Here is a 17,526-nt window from a genome sequence, read left to right on the forward strand (position 1 = left end):
CTGCGGAATGGGGGCGTCGCCCTCCCTGGACGCAGCGCAGGGCTTTGCAAACTGGACTATTTTAAGAAAAATAAATAAATAACTCGCCGGAGTCAACCCCCCACCCCTGCCTTCGTCTCTCTTGCTTGGTCGGGTCGGGGAATTTCTAAAACAGGGAGACCCCGGGGTCACGGGCCGCTCTGGCCAGGCCACCCCGGCCCAGGGTCCTGGGTGCGGTTCCTGGGGCTGCGATCCGGGAAGCGCAGAGTGACAGCTGTCACTCAGAGTCCCGGCTGTCACTCAGAGCCCGGCTGTCACTCAGAGCCCCGGCTGTCACTCAGAGCCCGGCTGTCACTGAGAGCCCCAGCTGTCACTCAGAGCCCGGGTTGTCACTCAGAGCCCGGGTTGTCACTGAGAGCCCCGGCTGTCACTCAGAGCCTAGGCTGTCACTCAGAGCCCGGTTGTCACTCAGAGCCCCGGCTGTCACTCAGAGCCCGGCTGTCACTCAGAGCCCCGGCTGTCACTCAGAGCCCCGGCTGTCACTCAGGGCCCCAGCTGTCACTCAGAGCCCCGGCTGTCACTCAGAGCCCGGCTGTCACTCAGATCCCCGGCTGTCACTCAGATCCCCGGCTGTCACTCAGAGCCCGGGTTGTCACTCAGAGCCCGGGTTGTCACTGAGAGCCCGGCTGTCACTCAGAGCCCGGGTTGTCACTGAGAGCCCCGGCTGTCACTGAGAGCCCGGGTTGTCACTCAGGGCCCCAGCTGCCACTCAGAGCCCGGGTTGTCACTGTGAGCCCCGGCTGTCACTCAGAGCCCGGCTGTCACTCAGGGCCCCGGCTGTCACTCAGAGCCCGGCTGTCCTCAGAGCCCCGGCTGTCACTCAGAGCCCGGGTTGTCACTGTGAGCCCCGGCTGTCACTCAGAGCCCGGCTGTCACTCAGGGCCCCGGCTGTCACTCAGAGCCCGGCTGTCACTCAGAGCCCCGGCTGTCACTCAGAGCCCCGGCTATCACTCAGGGCCCCGGCTGTCACTCAGAGCCCGGCTGTCACTCAGGGCCCCGGCTGTCACTCAGAGCCCCGGCTGTCACTCAGGGCCCCGGCTGTCACTCAGAGCCCCGGCTGTCACTCAAAGTCGCCCTTGTGTGCTCAGGCCAAAGTGGCGGCTCTGCGGGCAGGGGCCGCGGGGTCTTTGATTCCGGGGGCAAACGAAGGTGTCCGCTGGGCGGCCGCCGGCGCCCCCCACCGCGGGCGTGGGCGCAGGGGGCAGCGTTGGGGGTCCCAGGGCTGGAGACCCCGGAGACAGGGCAGCCCGCGGTCGCCCCCGACCCCCGGGCCGAGCGCTGCCCGCGCACTGCGGTCTGCACCCGGACCCGGGCAGCGAGCGGCCGCCGGCGAGCGCGGCGGGAGGGCGGGGCGGCGGTCACTTCTGCGGGTCCCGGAGGCGTCCGCGCGGTGCCGGCTCCATCCGCTTCCTGCGGCGGCGGCCGGGAGACCCCGGTGGGGGGCCGGGGAGAGATCCAGGGCGTGGGGTCGGTGTCCGGGTGCGCCCGCCTGGACTCGCGTGCGGACCCCGGCCCTCCGGCTCCGCTGCGGGCCGCGCCGCTCTGACGGGCCCCGGAACCTTTATTTCACGCTCCCTATGTTGTCACTCCGGAGCGAACACAGCAGGACTCGGAGCTTGATAGGCGTGAATTGTATCCAATGAGAAAGGCCAGCGTCAGAGTGGTGGCCAGTAAGCGCCTAGAGGAAGTGACGATAACGGAAGTACAGGGAACGGACGGAGACGCTCCATTACACCGAGTCTAACCAGGTCCCTCGTGCTTGGGAGACCCGTAGGACGCAAAGATGTCGGAGCGAAAAGTTTTAAACGTAAGTACTGGGCGACTGTGCGTTTCTAGCCGGGGCAGAGTGTTTCGGAGCTCCGGGAGAGTCAGGGCTCCTGCGATTTCTTCCTGAAACCTTATTCTCTCTCAACGGTCTTCCGGAAGGCGGGGCTCCCAGGCTCCGCCCAATCGCCTTCCTGAGGGGTGGGCCTTCGCGAATCCGCCACTTCCGGGATAGGCTGTTTATCACCTGTTGGGGGCGGGACTAGGAGGAGGCACCCAATCATTTCGCGGGGTCGTGTTTCATGGAGCCAATTTTCCAATGGCTGCCCATGGGGGCGGGGCTTCCTCATGATATTGCCCCGCCTGTTTCATAACGTCACAGTCAGGGGCGGTAGTCTACGAAGCCCCGCCCACTCGGGGTTTTTTATCCAATCGCGTTCCTTGGCGTAAAGTTTTGGCCTGGGTCTCGAGTTCTGTAGCTGGAAGACCCCTCCTGGTTGTCTCAGCCCCTGCCAAACGGAAAGCCAGGGAAAAGCCCAAGTTCCCACCCCGGCCGCCCTGAGTCCCGTCCCTGGGTCCGGATCCTGAGTGGCGGGCCTCAGTTTCCCCTTCTGTGAAATGGGTACATTGTGCCCCGTCTCCTGAAACCTTAGCGCGGATTCCTGGGCGGGAGGGAGTTAGCGGCCCCTCATGGTGCTGGGCGCCTAGCGGGAGCTCCGGGCATCGGAGCTGTCTTCCCTGGGCATCAGATGGGGTCTCCCCGCCCCCGACCTGGGCTGCCAGGTTCTGCCCGTGGCCGGCGCTCGCTGCTCCCTGGTACAGCGGCCTTGGGTGCGGTTTTGTCCCAAGCCCCCCGCTGGGGGTCTGGATTCTTGGCGCCAGCTCCAGCCCCTGGGGTCTCTGCGTGCGCCCTTGGGCCGCGTGTCCCCCGCATCCCCGGGCGGGGTCTCCCCGCAGCGCCCTGACGCGGCCTCGCCTCTCCCCGCAGAAATACTACCCGCCCGACTTCGACCCGTCCAAGATCCCCAAGCTCAAGCTCCCCAAGGACCGGCAGTACGTGGTGCGGCTCATGGCGCCCTTCAACATGCGGTGAGCACGGCGCCTGCCGCGCGTCCCTGCGACCTGCCCGGAGGAGGCGGCCCCAGCGCCCCGCAGACCCCGCAACCCCTGACCTCACCCGGGGCCTGGAGGGGAGCGGGGTCCCCGAGAGCGACCCGAGCCCCCAGACCCGGACCCCTAACCACGCAGGGACAGGGTGGGGCCTCACAGGGGTGGGGGTCCCGGGAGTGACCCGAGCCCCCAGACCCGGACCCCTAACCACGCAGGGACAGGGTGGGGGCCTCACAGGGGTGGGGGTCCCTGAGAGCGACCCGAGCCCCGCAGCCCCGGACCCCTAACCACGCAGGGACAGGGTGGGGGCCTCACAGGGGTGGGGGTCCCGGGAGTGACCCGAGCCCCCAGACCCGGACCCCTAACCACGCAGGGACAGGGTGGGGGCCTCACAGGGGTGGGGGTCCCGGGAGTGACCCGAGCCCCCAGACCCGGACCCCTAACCACGCAGGGACAGGGTGGGGGCCTCACAGGGGTGGGGGTCCCGGGAGTGACCCGAGCCCCCAGACCCGGACCCCTAACCACGCAGGGACAGGGTGGGGGCCTCACAGGGGTGGGGGGTCCCGGGAGTGACCCGAGCCCCCAGACCCGGACCCCTAACCACGCAGGGGCAGGGTGGGGGCCTCACAGGGGTGGGGGTCCCGGGAGTGACCCGAGCCCCCAGACCCGGACCCCTAACCACGCAGGGGCAGGGTGGGGGCCTCACAGGGGTGGGGGTCCCGGGAGTGACCCGAGCCCCCAGACCCGGACCCCTAACCACGCAGGGACAGGGTGGGGGCCTCACAGGTGTGGGGGTCCCGGGAGTGACCCGAGCCCTGCAGACCCCAGACCCCTAACCATGGGGGACGAGGCGGGGGTCCCAGGGAGTGACCTGAGCCCCCGGACCCAGAACCCCTGACCCGAGCCCTGCACACCCAGACCCCTACCCTCATTTGGGCGGGGTGGGGGTCTCACAGGGGTGGGGGTCCCAGGAGTGACCTGAGACCCGACACCGGGCCCTTACCCTCGTGTGGGCGGGGCGGGGGTCCCGCGGGGTCGGGGTCCCGAGTGACCGAGCTGCCCCCCGCAGGTGCAAGACGTGCGGCGAGTACATCTACAAGGGGAAGAAGTTCAACGCGCGCAAGGAGACGGTGCAGAACGAGGCGTACCTGGGGCTGCCCATCTTCCGCTTCTACATCAAGTGCACGCGCTGCCTGGCCGAGATCACCTTCAAGGTGGGCGGGCCTGGCGTGGGGGCGGGGCCATCCTGGGCGGGGCCTAGCGTGGGGCGGGGCTGGGGTGGGTGGGGCCATCCTGGGTGGGGCGGGGCGTGGGCGGGGCCGGGCTGCCCATCTTCGGCTTCTACATCAAGTGCACGCGCTGCCTGGCCGAGATCAAGGTGGGCGGGCCTGGCGTGAGGCGGGGCCTGGCGTGGGGGCGGGGCCTGGCGTGGGGGCGGAGCAGAGCCCCCCGGCCCGCACTGACCCGCCCGCCCGCCCGCAGACCGACCCCGAGAACACGGACTACAGCATGGAGCACGGCGCCTCCCGCAACTTCCAGGCCGAGAAGCTGCTGGAGGAGGAGGAGCGACGGCTGCAGCGGGAGCGCGAGGACGAGGAGCTCAACAACCCCATGAAGGTGGGGGGCAGCCCGGACCCCGCCCGGGACCCCGCCCAGGTCCCGCCCCCGAGACCCCACAGCCCGGACCCCGCCCGAGACCCCGCCCAGGTCCCGCCCCCGAGATCCCATAGCCGGGACCCGCCTGAGGCCCACCCGGGTCACCGCACTGGACCCTGCCCAGCCTCCTTGTCCCGCCCGGGGGTGGGAGCCCGGGTGGGGGTGGGGTGGGAGCCCTCAGCCGCCCGCCCGCCCGCCGCCCACCAGGTGCTGGAGAACCGCACCAAGGACTCGAAGCTGGAGATGCAGGCCCTGGAGAACCTGCAGGACCTGCAGGACCTGAACCAGCGCCAGGCCTGCGTGGACTTCGAGGCCATGCTGCGCCTGCACCGCCTGTCCGAGGAGGAGCGGCGGCAGCGCGAGCAGGAGGAGGACGCGCGCGAGACGGCGTGTGTGGTGGGAGGGTGTGAGTGGGCGGGGCTTGGCATGAGTGGGGGTAAGGGCGTGGTGGAGGGCGTGAGTGGGCGGGGTGGGGCGTGATGGGGTGGGGGCGTGGTGGAGGGCGTGAGTGGGCGGGGCTGGGCGTGATGGGGTGGGGGCGTGAGGGGCGGGGCGGGGCTCTGCTTCCCCAGCCCCACCCCAGCCCCTCCTCAGGGCCGGCGTGGGTGGGCAGGACTGGGCCGGGGCCGGTGTTGGCTCAGTGGGAGCCCCCAGTTCAGGCGCAGTGAGCGGCCCAGGGCTGTGCACCTGCCACCCGCGGGGGAGCTCCTGGCTCTGGCTCGGCCAACACAGCAGCCCCTCCCCCAGGGCCCTGCTGGAGGAAGCCCAGAGGCGCCGGCTCCTGGAGACTCTGACTCAGAGGAGGACACGGCCCCCGCCCCGCCCCGGCGGCGCCCCGGCCCAGCCCCACGGCCATCCTGGAGGAGGTGAGGGGTTCTTGGTGGGGCAGGGGCAGCCCGACCCTGAGCTCAGAGCCCAGTCCGCCCCCCCAGGCAGCCACGTGTGTGACCCAGGGGGTGTGGCTTGTGCCAATAAAGCTTTATTGACAGCGACCCGGCCAGGGCAGGCCCTGTGGCAGTGGCAGCCTGGAAACCCACTCCCTTTTTATTTGAGAGGCACAGTGGCCCCCCTACCTGCTGGCCCCCAGTCCCCCTCCCCAGCTCCTCCGGGTCGGCCTTGGCGGGGACGGGGTTCGCCTGGGGCACTGAGTAGGCGCCTGCTGGATCCTGCAGAGGCAGCGTGGAGGTGGGGCGACGGGGGGGAGGAAGCGCTCGGCTTGGGTGGGGGGCGTGGCAGGGAGAGCCCAGGGCGGTGGGCAGCGGCGAGGCGGGCGACACCGATGGGCCACATGCGTCTGGCACCTGCAGGGCAAGAGGAAGGCGGGCGGTGGCAGCCGCAAGGCGCAGCTGTCCGGCCTGGTGGTGGTGAAGAAGCGGAGAACGGATCCCGAGGGCGGCGCTGCGGCCCCGGGCCCAGGTCAGTGCCCGAGAGGCAGCGCGGTGCCGCCCGCGGCCGCCAGGGGGCAGCAGAGCCTCCCGCGGGCGGGCGGAGGGGCCGGGGGCTGGGGGCGCTCGGGTCCCAGGACCCAAGTCCTACGGCCACTTTGTGCGCAGGCGCGGGCTTCCCGAGGTGTGGAACTGGTGGTCTCCGTGTGCCCTCCCCGAGCCCGGGGCACAGAGGGTCAGGGTCTTAGCCCGGCGGCTCGGGTTAGACCCTCACCCCCACCCGCACCTCCACCTGTTCCATGGCCTGGGCCAGGGGCGCCCACCCTCTGGGCCTCAGTTTCCTGTCCTGTAAAACGGGGGTGGTGATGGGACCCAGACCCTGGGCGGGTGGGCCTTGGCCATCTGTCAGGCGCAGGGTGGAGCCGGGGCTGCGCGCCGCCCCCTCTTGTCGGGGGTCTCAACCCTCGCTCGCCTCTGCCCGCAGCAGCGCCGGCCCCGCCTGCGCCCCGCACCTCCTCCCTGAGCCTGCTGGGCGCCTACTCGGACAGCGAGGACAGCAGCTGAGCCCCACCCGGGACCCCGGCCCGGGCTGCTGTGCGGGACCACGGGGCCCCTGAGCGGGCAGCGTGGGTGGGCCCGGGAGCAAGCCCGCCCATCAGGTTGGCGCCACCCTGCCCCCCCACAGAACTTTCTGGAACTCATCACAGGAACCTGTCCGGCGGCCGGGCACAGTCGCTTCCGTGGGTGCCTCGCCGAGGGCCTGGCCGCTGGCCCATGGGGCAGCCTTGCTCGGACCAGGGACCAGTGGGGCCCTGCGGGGGCTGGCACGGGCCGGGGGGGGGGGGGAGCTGGGCCGGCGCCATCCTCGCCCGCACCCAGCAGCGGCCCCTCTGCCACCAGGGGATGCAAGGGTCAGAGAACAAAGCGAGAACCAAGGGCTGGCCTCTTCCAGCGACCCCACCCCTTCTTTCCATCGGGGGGCGGGACCTCGAGAGGTGGAGCCCCTCCCACCCTCGGCTTTGGGGCGGGGCGGGCAGTGCTGGCTTCGTTACGTGGATACGGCGCCCGCAGCTCCTCCCACATCCAACTGCCCGGGTTCGAGTCCCAGCTCCCCACTGTTGCCCCTGGGAGGCAGCCCTGGGGGCCCCACACCCACGCGGGAGACCTGGATGGAGCTCCTGGCTCCTGGCTGCAGCCTGGCCCAGCCCGGGCCACTGCGGGCATCTGGGGAGCGAATCCGCGGGTGGAGCTCTCTGTCTCTACCTCGCAAAAAAGAAATAAATAGGCCGGCGCCATGGCTTAACAGGCTAATCCTCCGCCTGTGGCGCCGGCACACCGGGTTCTAGTCCCGGTCGGGGCGCCGGATTCTATCCCGGTTGCCCCTCTTCCAGGCCAGCTCTCTACTATGGCCCGGGAGGGCAGTGGAGGATGGCCCAAGTCCTTGGGCCCTGCACCTGCATGGGAGACCAGGAGAAGCACCTGGCTCCTGGCTTCAGATCAGTGCGGTGCACCGGCCGCAGCGGCCATTGGAGCGGTGAACCAACAGCAAAAAGGAAGACCTTTCTCTCTGTCTCTCTCTCTCACTATCCACTCTGTCTGTAAATAAAATAAAATAAAATAAAATTCATGCATACTATGTAAAAACTGCGAACACTTCAAGAACATTTTTTGCATCCAAATAAACTGTGTTTCACTTTGCACAAACTCTTAGGTAACTTTGTTGGCGAGGGGACACCGCTGTGTCAGACGCTGGAAGGTGGAGGAGAGGCAGGAGTCCACCCGCAGGCTCAGTGCCCCAGTGTCTGCATTGCCCACAGCGGGGCCTGGGGGCTCCATCCGGGTCTCCCATGGGGGAGACAGGGGCGGGGCACTGGGGCCCCCAGGCGCATCGGCAGGGAGCTGGGCCGGAGGCGGAGCAGCCGGGCTGAACCTGCAGCGGGGCCCCAGCGCCAGCCCCAGCCTGGTTCCCTAAAGCCAGCAGGAGGGGGCAGCATGGGTGCAGGAGGGGGGGCGCCTCTGCCAGCAGCGTCCCCAGGTGGGGGTATGGGGTAGGAGCCCCCCAGGTCTGACAGCGGGGAGGGGGAGCCCCCAGAGGTGCTGGCCGCCACAGTGCGTGGTGGGGTGTGTGCGTGGTCGGCGCCCTCCCCACGCTGGCTCGCTTGGCGCCGGTATCTTTTCCGGGAGATCAGAACTGTTTGTCCTGGCCCCCAGCTCCCTTCTGGGGTTCCTGGAGCTGAGGAGGGAGTCCGCCCCTCCCCCAGCCTGCCGCCCCCGCCCCCCCAGCTGTCAGGCCTCATCCGGGAGCTCCTCCATCAGCTCCCCTGGGGCCGCCCAGCTGCCGAGCTCATCTGGGGTGGGAGGGGTGAGGGTGGCCCCTTTCGCAGCCCCCACTTCTCACAAAGGAGAAAAGCCCCTCCCACACGCCTACCCCAGCGCCTGCCCTCTGACAGATGGGGGGGGGTAGGGGGGGTGGCCTGCCTGGTGAGTGAGAGGCAGGACCTGGGTTCCAAGGCTCCGCCCATCCGGGGTCACCACCCTCCCCACACCTCCCCCATCAGACTAGGGACCCCTAAAACAGGCCTGTGTCTCCTCCATTAGACTGGGGGATCTTGAAGTTTGGAATGTGCCTCCCCCATCACCCTGAACCCTGGAAGTTAGAGCTGTGCCTCCCCCGTTAGACTGGGAGCCCCTGGAAGCATGATGGTTGCCTCCATCAGACTGGGTTCTTAGGACAGGATCACGCCTCCCGTGTTAGGCTGGGGGTCCCTGGAGGTCCGCTCAGGTCCCCTTCCTCAGATTGTGAGCTCCAGGGGGCAAGACCACGGCTCTGCCATCAGACTGCCGGTTAGCAAGGGGGGGTGGGGTCTGCCCAGCAGGTGAGGGGCCGGCCTGGTGCCTCTGCTGCGGGGGGGGGGGGGGGTGGGGGTGGGGTGGGAGGGGGTGGGGGGGCCTGGGACAGAGCGGGCACAGCCCCAGCCAGGAACACCCCCCCAGCCGGCTCCTCCACAAAGCATGTATTGAGCCCCCCACCCTGGGGCAGACCCCAAGAGCTGCCCCTGCCCGTCCTGTACCCTCCGGCGCCCCCTCTCCCACCGAGGCGCCAGCGGTCACGCGCGGTCTCAAGGTCGCTGGCCGGCGGAGGGGGCGGGGACCTCCGCCCGCGCCTGTGGCCGCCCCTCCCCCACCGCTCCCCGCGCCACGCGGCGGGGGCGCCCCGCAAAAGTCAAACGGCGTTTGATTCCGCCCGCGGGCACCTGATTGCCATTCTTGCCGCGCGCGCGGCGGCTCGGCCGCGTTCAAATATTTATACCGCCGGCGCGCGCGCCCCACCCCCGCACACGACGGGCACCCGTCGAGCACCTGGGGGTCCCCGGGCCCCGCGGGCCTCGGACGCCCCCAGGGCCTCGGCTTGGTCGGCCGGGGCCTCAGTCTCCCACCCGGGAAGTGGGGCCAGCGGTGGGGGGCTGCTTCCACCGGAGACCCCAGGACAAATGAGTTGCTGATGGCGATGGCTCCTAGCGGGCCGGCTTCGCTCTGTGCCTCAGTTTACCGCTCCGTGAAGTGGGGGGCCGACTCGCTCCCCGAAGCTCTGCCCTGGGCCCCCCCCATTCTGCCCGCTCCCTGTCCTGGGGACGGGGATGCCGGCCCCTCACACCCCCCCCCCCTTCTGTGGCCTCAGTCGTTACAGGAATTGGGCAAAGATCTGGCTTCCCCGGCATTGGCCGGCAGCCCCTGCCCTCTGCCAGGCCCCCCAGACCGCCTCCCCTGCCGGTCCCCGAGCGGGAGGCTGCAGCCAGGGCGCGGGGACCCCCTCCTCCCCCAGTACCACAAAGGGGACAGATGCACAGATACCATCTCCGCGCCCCGGGCCAGCTGCCCGCCCCTCCCCCACGTCGCCGCGAGCCCGCCCGGGGCGGAGAGCAGCCAGTGTCAGCCGTGACCCCTGCCCGCGGCCATTGCCACACTGGGCAGTGCGCCACCGGCAGTGGTCACTCGCCCCCTCTGCTGGTCATCGCACCCCTTCTCCCGGTCAAGTCCAGCCCCCCCCCTTTCCCAGCCCCTCTCCCCCGCCCTCCCTGCGCCTCGGCGCTCCGAGCTGGACCAGCCCCGGCGATCCCACCTCCCGCGCTGCGCGCTCGCTCCTGCCCGGCTCGGTCCTCCGGGTCGGCGGCCGCGCCCCCCGCCCCCCGCCGCTCGGCGGGCAGCCCCTCCCTCCCGGAGCAGCTGAAGGTCTCCGTCACCTCCAAGGGGCGAGCAGGGGAGGGGAGGGCGGGAGAGGCGCCGAGGCGGAGGTGGGGGGCCGCCTGCGCGCCCCCTCCCCAAAGTGCCCCTCCCGGAGGCGCGCCGGCGGCGGCCGACAGCGGGCAGGGGGATTGGACGAGGGTTTTTATTTTCCTTTGTGCCGGCGGCCGGGCCGGGGGTCGCGGGCCTGGGGCTCCCCTAGGCGCGGAGAGCCGCGCCACAAAGGATGCGCCCCGCCGGGGTCACGGTCCCGCGGCCCAACTTTGCGCGCCGTGCCCGCGCCCTGGGGGAGTCCGGCGGCGGCGCTGAGACCCCAGGCGTCCCGCGGCGGCGCTGTCCCCCACCCCGGAGCCCAGAGCTTCCCGGAGGCGCCGGGAGACCGCCCGCGGAAAGTCCGGAGGACCCCGCGCGGCCCCCGCAACCCCGCGGCCCTCTCGGAGCCAGGCTCAGGTGGGCTTCCCTCCCCGCGCTCCTCTGCCCCCCTTCCTCTCTCGCACACGCCTTCCCTCCCCTCAGCCGCACCTGACCCTCCCCCCCCTCCTCCCCCTCCTCTTCTCCTCCTCCCCCGCGCCTCCCCCTCCTCCCTCCTCCTCCCCTTCCTCCTCCTCTTCCTCCCCCTCCTCCCTCCCCCCGCCTCCCCCTCCTCCCTCTCCTCCTCCCTCCTCCTCCTCCCCTCCTCTCTCCTCCTCCCCCGCGCCTCCCCCTCCTCCTCCTCCTCCTCTTCCTCCTCCTCTTCCTCCCCCTCCTCCCTCCCCTCCTCCTCCCCCTCCTCCCTCCTCCTCCTCTTCCTCCTCCTCTTCCTCCCCCTCCTCCTCCCCTCCTCCTCTTCCTCCTCCCTCCCCTCCTCCTCTTCTCCTCCTCCTCCCCTTCCTCCCCCTCCCCCTTTCTTCCTCCTCCCCCTCCTCCTCCCCTTCCTCCTCTTTCTCTTCTCCCTCCTCCTCCTCTTCCTCCTCCCCCTCCTCCTCTCTTTCCTCCTCTTCCCCCCTCCTCCCCTTCTTCCCCCCTCCTCCCTTCTTCCCCCCTCCTCCTCCCCTTCTTCCCCCCCTCCTCCTCTTCCCCCTCCTCCTCTCCCCTTCCTCCTCTTCCTCCCCCTCCTCCCTCCCCTCCTCCTCTTCCTCCTCCTCCCCTCCTCCTCTTCTCCCTCCTCCTCCCCTTCCTCCCCCTCCCCCCTCTCTTCCTCCTCCCCTCCTCCTCCCCTTCCTCCTCTTTCTCTTCTCCCTCCTCCTCCTCTTCCTCCTCCCCCTCCTCCTCTCTTTCCTCCTCTTCCCCCCTCCTCCCTTCTTCCCCCCTCCTCCTCCCCTTCTTCCCCCCCTCCTCCTCTTCCCCCTCCTCCTCTTCCCCTCCTCCCTCCCATCCCCCCCCTTCCCCCTCTTCCCCCTCCTCCCCTCCTCCTCCACTTCCTCCTCCTCCCTCCCCTCCCCCCTCCCCCTCCTCTTCCCCCTCCTCCCCCTCCTCCTCCCCTTCCTCCTCTTTCTCTTCTCCCTCCTCCTCCTCTTCCTCCTCCCCCTCCTCCTCTCTTTCCTCCTCTTCCCCCCTCCTCCCCTTCTTCCCCCCTCCTCCTCCCCTTCTTCCCCCCTCCCTCCTCCCCTTCCCACTCCTCCTCCCCACCCCAGGAAGTGGACCCAGAAAACACCCGTGGTCCCCCCGCAGCGCCCCCATGGCCAAGTGGCTCAGGGACTACCTGAGCCTGGGGGGGCGCAGGCCCCCGCCACAGCCGCCCAGCCCCGACTACGCGGAGAGCGAGGCGCTGAGGGCCTACCGCCAGCAGCGGGACCTGGACTTCGAGGACCCCTATGAGGACGCCGGCAGCCGCACGGAGCCGGACCCTCCCGGCCTCGGCGAGGCCAAGTGCAACTCCCCCAAGCACCGGCTCATCAAGGTGGAGGCGGCCGACATGGCCAGGGCCAAGGCCTTGCTGGGCAGCCCTGAGGAGGAGGTGCGTGGTCGGGGGGCGGGGGCCGGGGCCAAGCTGTGGCCCCCAGATCTGGGCGTGGAGGCTCCCGGTGTTTGTGAGACCCCAGGGCTGGGGCCCCCTGCCTGGTGGCACCACGGAACCCCCTCCTCTGCTTCCTCCGGGCACCATGCACGTCCTCGGTTCCCAGCAGGTGCACCTAAGCTGCCTAGGACAGAGCGGCACCGGGAAACACTCAGATTACTGACGGGTGTCTGTGCCGGGGGCTCCTGCCTGCCCACAGGCAGAGCCGTGTCCCGTGGGCCAAGGGTGTGAGATCAGCCAGGCCGACCCAGGCCCGGTGCCTCTGCCTCCTTCTCTCCGCAGCCGGAAGCCGACACCGAGTACTCGGACCCCTTCGACGCTCAGCCTCACCCGCCACCCCCGGACGACGGCTACATGGAGCCCTACGATGCGCAGCGGGTGGCCAGTGGTGAGCGGGCAGCGCGCGGGGGACGGCGAGGGCGTCCCGCGGGGGACGGGGGAGGTGACGGTGTCCCTGGCCTCCCAGATGTGCCGAGCAGGGCGGTGCAGCTGTACGACACTCCCTACGAAGAAGACGGGGACGGAGAAGCGGGGGACGGGCCCGCCACCGAGCAGAAGCCCGGGCAGAGCCGGCTGCCCCAGGAGGACGAGAGGCCGGCCGACGAGTACGACCAGAGTGGAAGAAAGGCCACATCTCCAGGGCGTTCGCAGGTGCCCTGCGCCCCAGGCTCAGACCCCCGAGTGCGCCCTGCTGGGTCCCCTGTTTTGACCTCCAGAGTAGCCCCCAGTCGCCAGCCACTTGTGTTAATTCTTGCTAGAGTGTGAGTGACTGCTGGCTAGGAAGCCTTTCTCAACGGAGAACTGCCCACATGGTGCAGGGAGAGGTCGCCCTGGACCTGGGCTGGTGCCGCTGGATCACCCTGAGTCTTGGTCTCGCCTGTGACACTGGACTCTCAGAGTAGGGGCCCCTCGTTGGAAACTTTCACTCCACCCCTCTAGCCACGCCCCCTGCTCTCTGATTTGTGGCGCTGCCACGCCCCTTCCATGGCCACGCCCCTTCTTCTGGAAGCCAATTCTTCTGTGCCAATCCTGTCCCAGCCTTAAACTAGCTCCTCCTCGTCTAGGCTATGATAGGTTGACCCTAGCTGGTACCTCCCTGCTGCTGAAATCCCATTGGCTTGTCTTTGCCCCGCCCCCAATGAGGGAGGGCGTATTTAACTCTTCCCTGTCTGACCTTCCCTCCCCTCCCCGCCCCCAGTGCAGTTCGACAGTCCCGAGTGGGAGCGGACAGCAGGCTCGGCCAAGGAGCTCCGGAGACCCCCGCCCAGAAGCCCCCAGCCCGCAGAGCGCGTGGACCCGGCCGTGCCCCTGGAGAGACAGCCGTGAGTGGGGACGCTGGAGCGTCAGGGGCGTGGGTTCACGCACTCCCCTCACCCACTTCTCCAAGCGGAAGCTTGTGTCTCTCTCTGGTGTCAGGTGCTGGGTTCAAATTCCACCTCCGCATGGCCGGGCTCCAGCTCTGGGGACGTGGGGGCGGGATGGTGGGGCCGGCACCCTGAGCTGGGTGCAGGGGCACCTGCCGCCCGCAGCCTGGGAGCTCCCAGCGCCCCGGGCCCCGCGGCAGCCATTGGTGAGGCAGTGCGAGCTAACGCCGAGGCGGGGGCGCCAAGTTCATTCCCTTGGCGATGCCCCCCCACCCCAGGCAGGTGCCTCTGGGATGTCACCAGGGCTTGCACCTGCTGCGCCTGGCCACGCCCCCAGGATGCGTCCCGGGGCAGGGACGGGAAGGGGTGGCGGGAACCTTCCTGAATCACCACCCTCGATGTCCCAGGTGGTTTCACGGCCCCCTGAGCCGCGCAGATGCCGAGACCCGCCTGTCGCTCTGTAAGGAAGGCAGCTACCTCGTGCGGCTCAGCGAGACCAGCCCCCAGGACTGCTCCCTGTCCCTGAGGTGAGGCTGCCGGCCAGAGCGTCCTGGTCACTGGGTGGAGCGGGGGGCGTGGCCCCAGCAGCCCAGTGGGCAGGGTTTTCCAGGATGGGGGTGGGGCTTCGGGCTGGTGGGCGGGGTCTCAGGAGCTAGGTGACAGTGAACCCCCCCACACACACACCAGGAAGCCAGGCAGGAGACGGGGACCTTGCGGGACGTGGCCGGGCGTCCAGCCCAGGGCCAGGGTGCCCGCGTGGCTCTGTCGCCTGGGAGTTTGAGACCCTGGTCCCGGGCTTCTGTGTCCGGCTCTCCATGGCTCCCGGGCTGGCGCCGGCGACACCAGGAGGGTGGCTTTGGAGACAGGCTCAGGTCTCCACTCTGCTCCCTTCTGGCTGGGCGGCCGCGCGGAAGCGACAGGTGGCATGGCGGTGAGAACAGCGCCTGGGAGGCCAGGAGTGTCGACCATGGGGGGTCGAGCCTGGGGGTGTCTGGGGTGACCCAGGAGGGGCCCTGGGAGCTTCCACGAGCGCCCGCCGCAGCCGGTGAGTGAGCTGAGGGCTCGGACCGCAGTGGAACCCGGGCGCCCGGCGTGGGGTCGCGGTGGGGAGCACGGCCCCGGGGGGGGGGGGCTCAGGACTGCCTTCCACCCCCGCCCCAGGAGCAGCCAGGGCTTTCTGCACCTGAAGTTTGCGCGGACCCGAGACAACCAGTTCGTGCTGGGCCAGCACAGTGGCGCCTTCGCCAGCGTCCCCGAGCTCGTCCTGAGGTACAGCTCGCGTCCGCTGCCCGTGCAGGGCGCTGAGCACCTGGCCCTGCTGTACCCGGTGGCCACTCAGACCCCCTGAGGGGGCCCCCAGCCCCTGCCCGAGGCCGCGGGGCCCAGCGGCCCGGGGGCCGGAGCGGGCGAGGACAGACGGACACAGGGACGGACTCGCTGCCCGCCTGGGGCCAAGCCGCCTGGTCTGCCTGGCCCTGGGATCCGGGGCCTCGTCCTCCCCTGGCCGGGAAAATAAATCCGTCATCTCCGTGTGCCGCCTCCTCTCTGTCTGTCGGGCCAGCGTCTCTGTCCGTGGAATGGCCCGGGAGTGTCCGGCCGGGCCCTGGTCCCGGGTGCACCTGGCTCCCGGAAGGTCCTGGGGTCACCTGGGGACACTGAGACCTCTGGGGGGTCTGGGGGGCAGGGACAAGGGCGTCTCCAGCTCTGTTTTGGGGAGGCGGGGTGGGGGTGGGACCTGGACCTGCAGACGCCTGCGAAGATGGAGGAGGGCGGGGCGGGGCTCCCCGCCGGCCCCACCCCTCATGCCCAGAGCACAGCCGGAGCCCAGCCACAGGAAGGACATCTGTCCCCATGGAAACAGCCGCGTGGGGGAGGGGAGCCAGGCCAGCTGGTGTCACCACAACATGACAGGGAACCTTGGGAAATGGTGAAGCTGGAGCCGACCTCTGCCTGCCCCACCCCCCCTGCAGGCCTGCGGGGGGGGGGGGCGGTGAGCCCCTCCAGCCATGCCTGGGGGTGTGGGGGCCCCAGGTGCTCTCTCAGCTCTGCTGTCCCCTCCCGTCCTCCCCACCCCCCGTGCTTTCACTGTGATGGTGGCTCGGCCCTTGTGGCATGGGGCCGTGGGATCTGGGCAGTGGGGTCCCCTGTGGGTCTTCCCGAATTTCTGGCACCTTTTCTGACTTCTGCAGAACTTGTGGTCTGGGCCACGCAGAGGGGCCTGGGTCAGGCGAGACCCTGCGCATGGGGACCAGAAGGCTGGGCCTGGGGACAGGTGTTGGGCCGGGGAACCACGCTGGCCTCCCTGGGGGCCCCTGCGGTCGGTCGGTATGGGACATTGCAGCAGTTTCCTGGGGATGTGTGGTGTGGATCCAGAGGGAACCTCTCAGGGCTCGATCTCTGTTCCTGAAGAGCATGCGTGCAGGGGCCGCCGTCTCCAGCCCCCCCCCCCCCAGCTCCGCAGCCCACCGGCCTTCCCCACGGCCAGGTTTGGGGCGGGGGTCGGCGATTCCTGCAGTGCGAGGCTCGGCCACACGGGGGCGCGCGCGGGAAGCCGTCCGCCCTCTGCGCGGTGACCTGGGGCCTTTGGCCACCACCGCAGGACCCCCCCGCGCCTAGGGGTCTGCGACCACGCCCCCCGCCCCCTGCAGCCCGGAAAGGAGTCCGGGGGGGAGGGGGAGGGACACGCGGATGGGGCAGCTGGGGGTCCCGTCTGTGGGGGGGCAGAGAAGAATCCGTCTCGGGCAGGTGCGCGCCCAGCAGTGCCCGGGCCGGTGTCCGCTCGGGACCCGTTTCCTCTCTGGGAAAACGCGGCTCATCGTTTCTGTCCTGGGTGGTTGTGGGTGCCCGCCAAGGGGTGTGCTCATCACGAGCCCAGGCATGGCCCTCAAGGACCCCAGCACCACCGCCGGGGGCTCATCACCCCCAGGCACACACTCTGCCCCGCCATCCCATAGTAAGCATCCCCATTTGCCGTCAACCTCATCGTCCCCTCTGCCACCTCCATCGCCCGAGGCCACAAACCCCGACCTCCCTAGGGGCCCCCGAGTGAGGGTAGAACCCTCATACCCCTGGCTCCCTGGGCTCGGAGCCCCCGCTCCCGGCCAAGCCCACTGACAGACGGGGGCCGTCGGTCCCCCAGGAGCTGACCCCAGGTCCCCCTGTGTCAGGGAACAAGCCCCCCCCCCCCCAGCCGGGACGTTCCAGCCTTGCCCAGAGAAAGCACCCATTCCGAGCGCTAACTACCTCCCGGGCGCTGGTCTAAGCACCCAGCTGGCGAGGGGGCGCCGCTGTTAGCTTCGGCGGGAACCCCAGCAGCGGGCGCCCCCAGGCCCCCCTCGGGCAGCTGAGCGCCCCCGCCCCCAATTGGCCCCTGGTCCCTGCAGGGCGGGAGGGCGGGGCAGGAGCCCAGCTGCAGAGGGCTGGCACCGGAGTCCCCAGCTGCAGAGGGGGGCTGGGCGCTGCCTGAGGCCAGCAGGAGCCTGCGCTGGGGGCCTGGGGGTCTCCCCGCGTGCACAGGGGCCGGCCCTGGGGGCGGGGCCGGCACGCAGCCAGGGACAGCCCTGTCTCTGGGCCTCAGCGTTCCCATCCGTCAAACGGGACAACTGGAAATTGCCACCCGGCTCCGCGGGTCAACGGCTTTGAATTCTGGAATATTCTCGATTCTCCTGCCCCCACGGCTCTGAGGTTGCAACGCTGAGTCTATTGGAGATTCTGCCATCCCAGGCTTCTAGAACTGTCCGTCCTTTGCTCTACTTCCCCCACCCGCTGGGTCCCTCCCCAAATGCCCACAGCAGCCAGGGCTGGGCCAGGCCGAGGCCAGGAGCCAGGAGCTCCATCCGGGGCTCCCACGCGGGTGCAGGGTCCCAAGGACTTGGGCCATCCTCCACTGCTCTCCCAGGCCACAGCAGAGAGCTGGATTGGAAGTGGAGCAGCCGGGACTCGAACCTGCACCCACATGGGATGCGGGCAC

At 69.9% G+C, this 17,526-nt stretch overlaps 2 protein-coding genes across 2 annotated transcripts; both read left to right on the forward strand.

Annotated features, from left to right (window-relative positions):
* Positions 1–1,742: 1,742 nt before the first annotated feature.
* On the forward strand, positions 1,743–6,758 carry YJU2 (YJU2 splicing factor homolog). Its single transcript, XM_062185018.1, is given in 9 exon segments — positions 1,743–1,846; positions 2,792–2,892; positions 3,983–4,127; positions 4,396–4,530; positions 4,777–4,958; positions 5,317–5,394; positions 5,396–5,435; positions 5,877–5,985; positions 6,439–6,758. Coding segments are annotated over 9 exon segments (894 nt in total). The 5' UTR covers positions 1,743–1,822; the 3' UTR covers positions 6,519–6,758.
* Positions 6,759–11,853: 5,095 nt separating this feature from the next.
* On the forward strand, positions 11,854–14,904 carry SHD (Src homology 2 domain containing transforming protein D). The gene is given in 7 exon segments (XM_062185035.1): positions 11,854–12,132; positions 12,475–12,580; positions 12,659–12,802; positions 12,805–12,843; positions 13,391–13,514; positions 13,964–14,083; positions 14,718–14,904. Coding segments are annotated over 7 exon segments (999 nt in total).
* Positions 14,905–17,526: the final 2,622 nt, after the last annotated feature.

The sequence above is a fragment of the Lepus europaeus genome, unplaced genomic scaffold (assembly GCF_033115175.1).
Source record: "Lepus europaeus isolate LE1 unplaced genomic scaffold, mLepTim1.pri SCAFFOLD_229, whole genome shotgun sequence".
Lineage (NCBI taxonomy): Eukaryota > Metazoa > Chordata > Mammalia > Lagomorpha > Leporidae > Lepus > Lepus europaeus.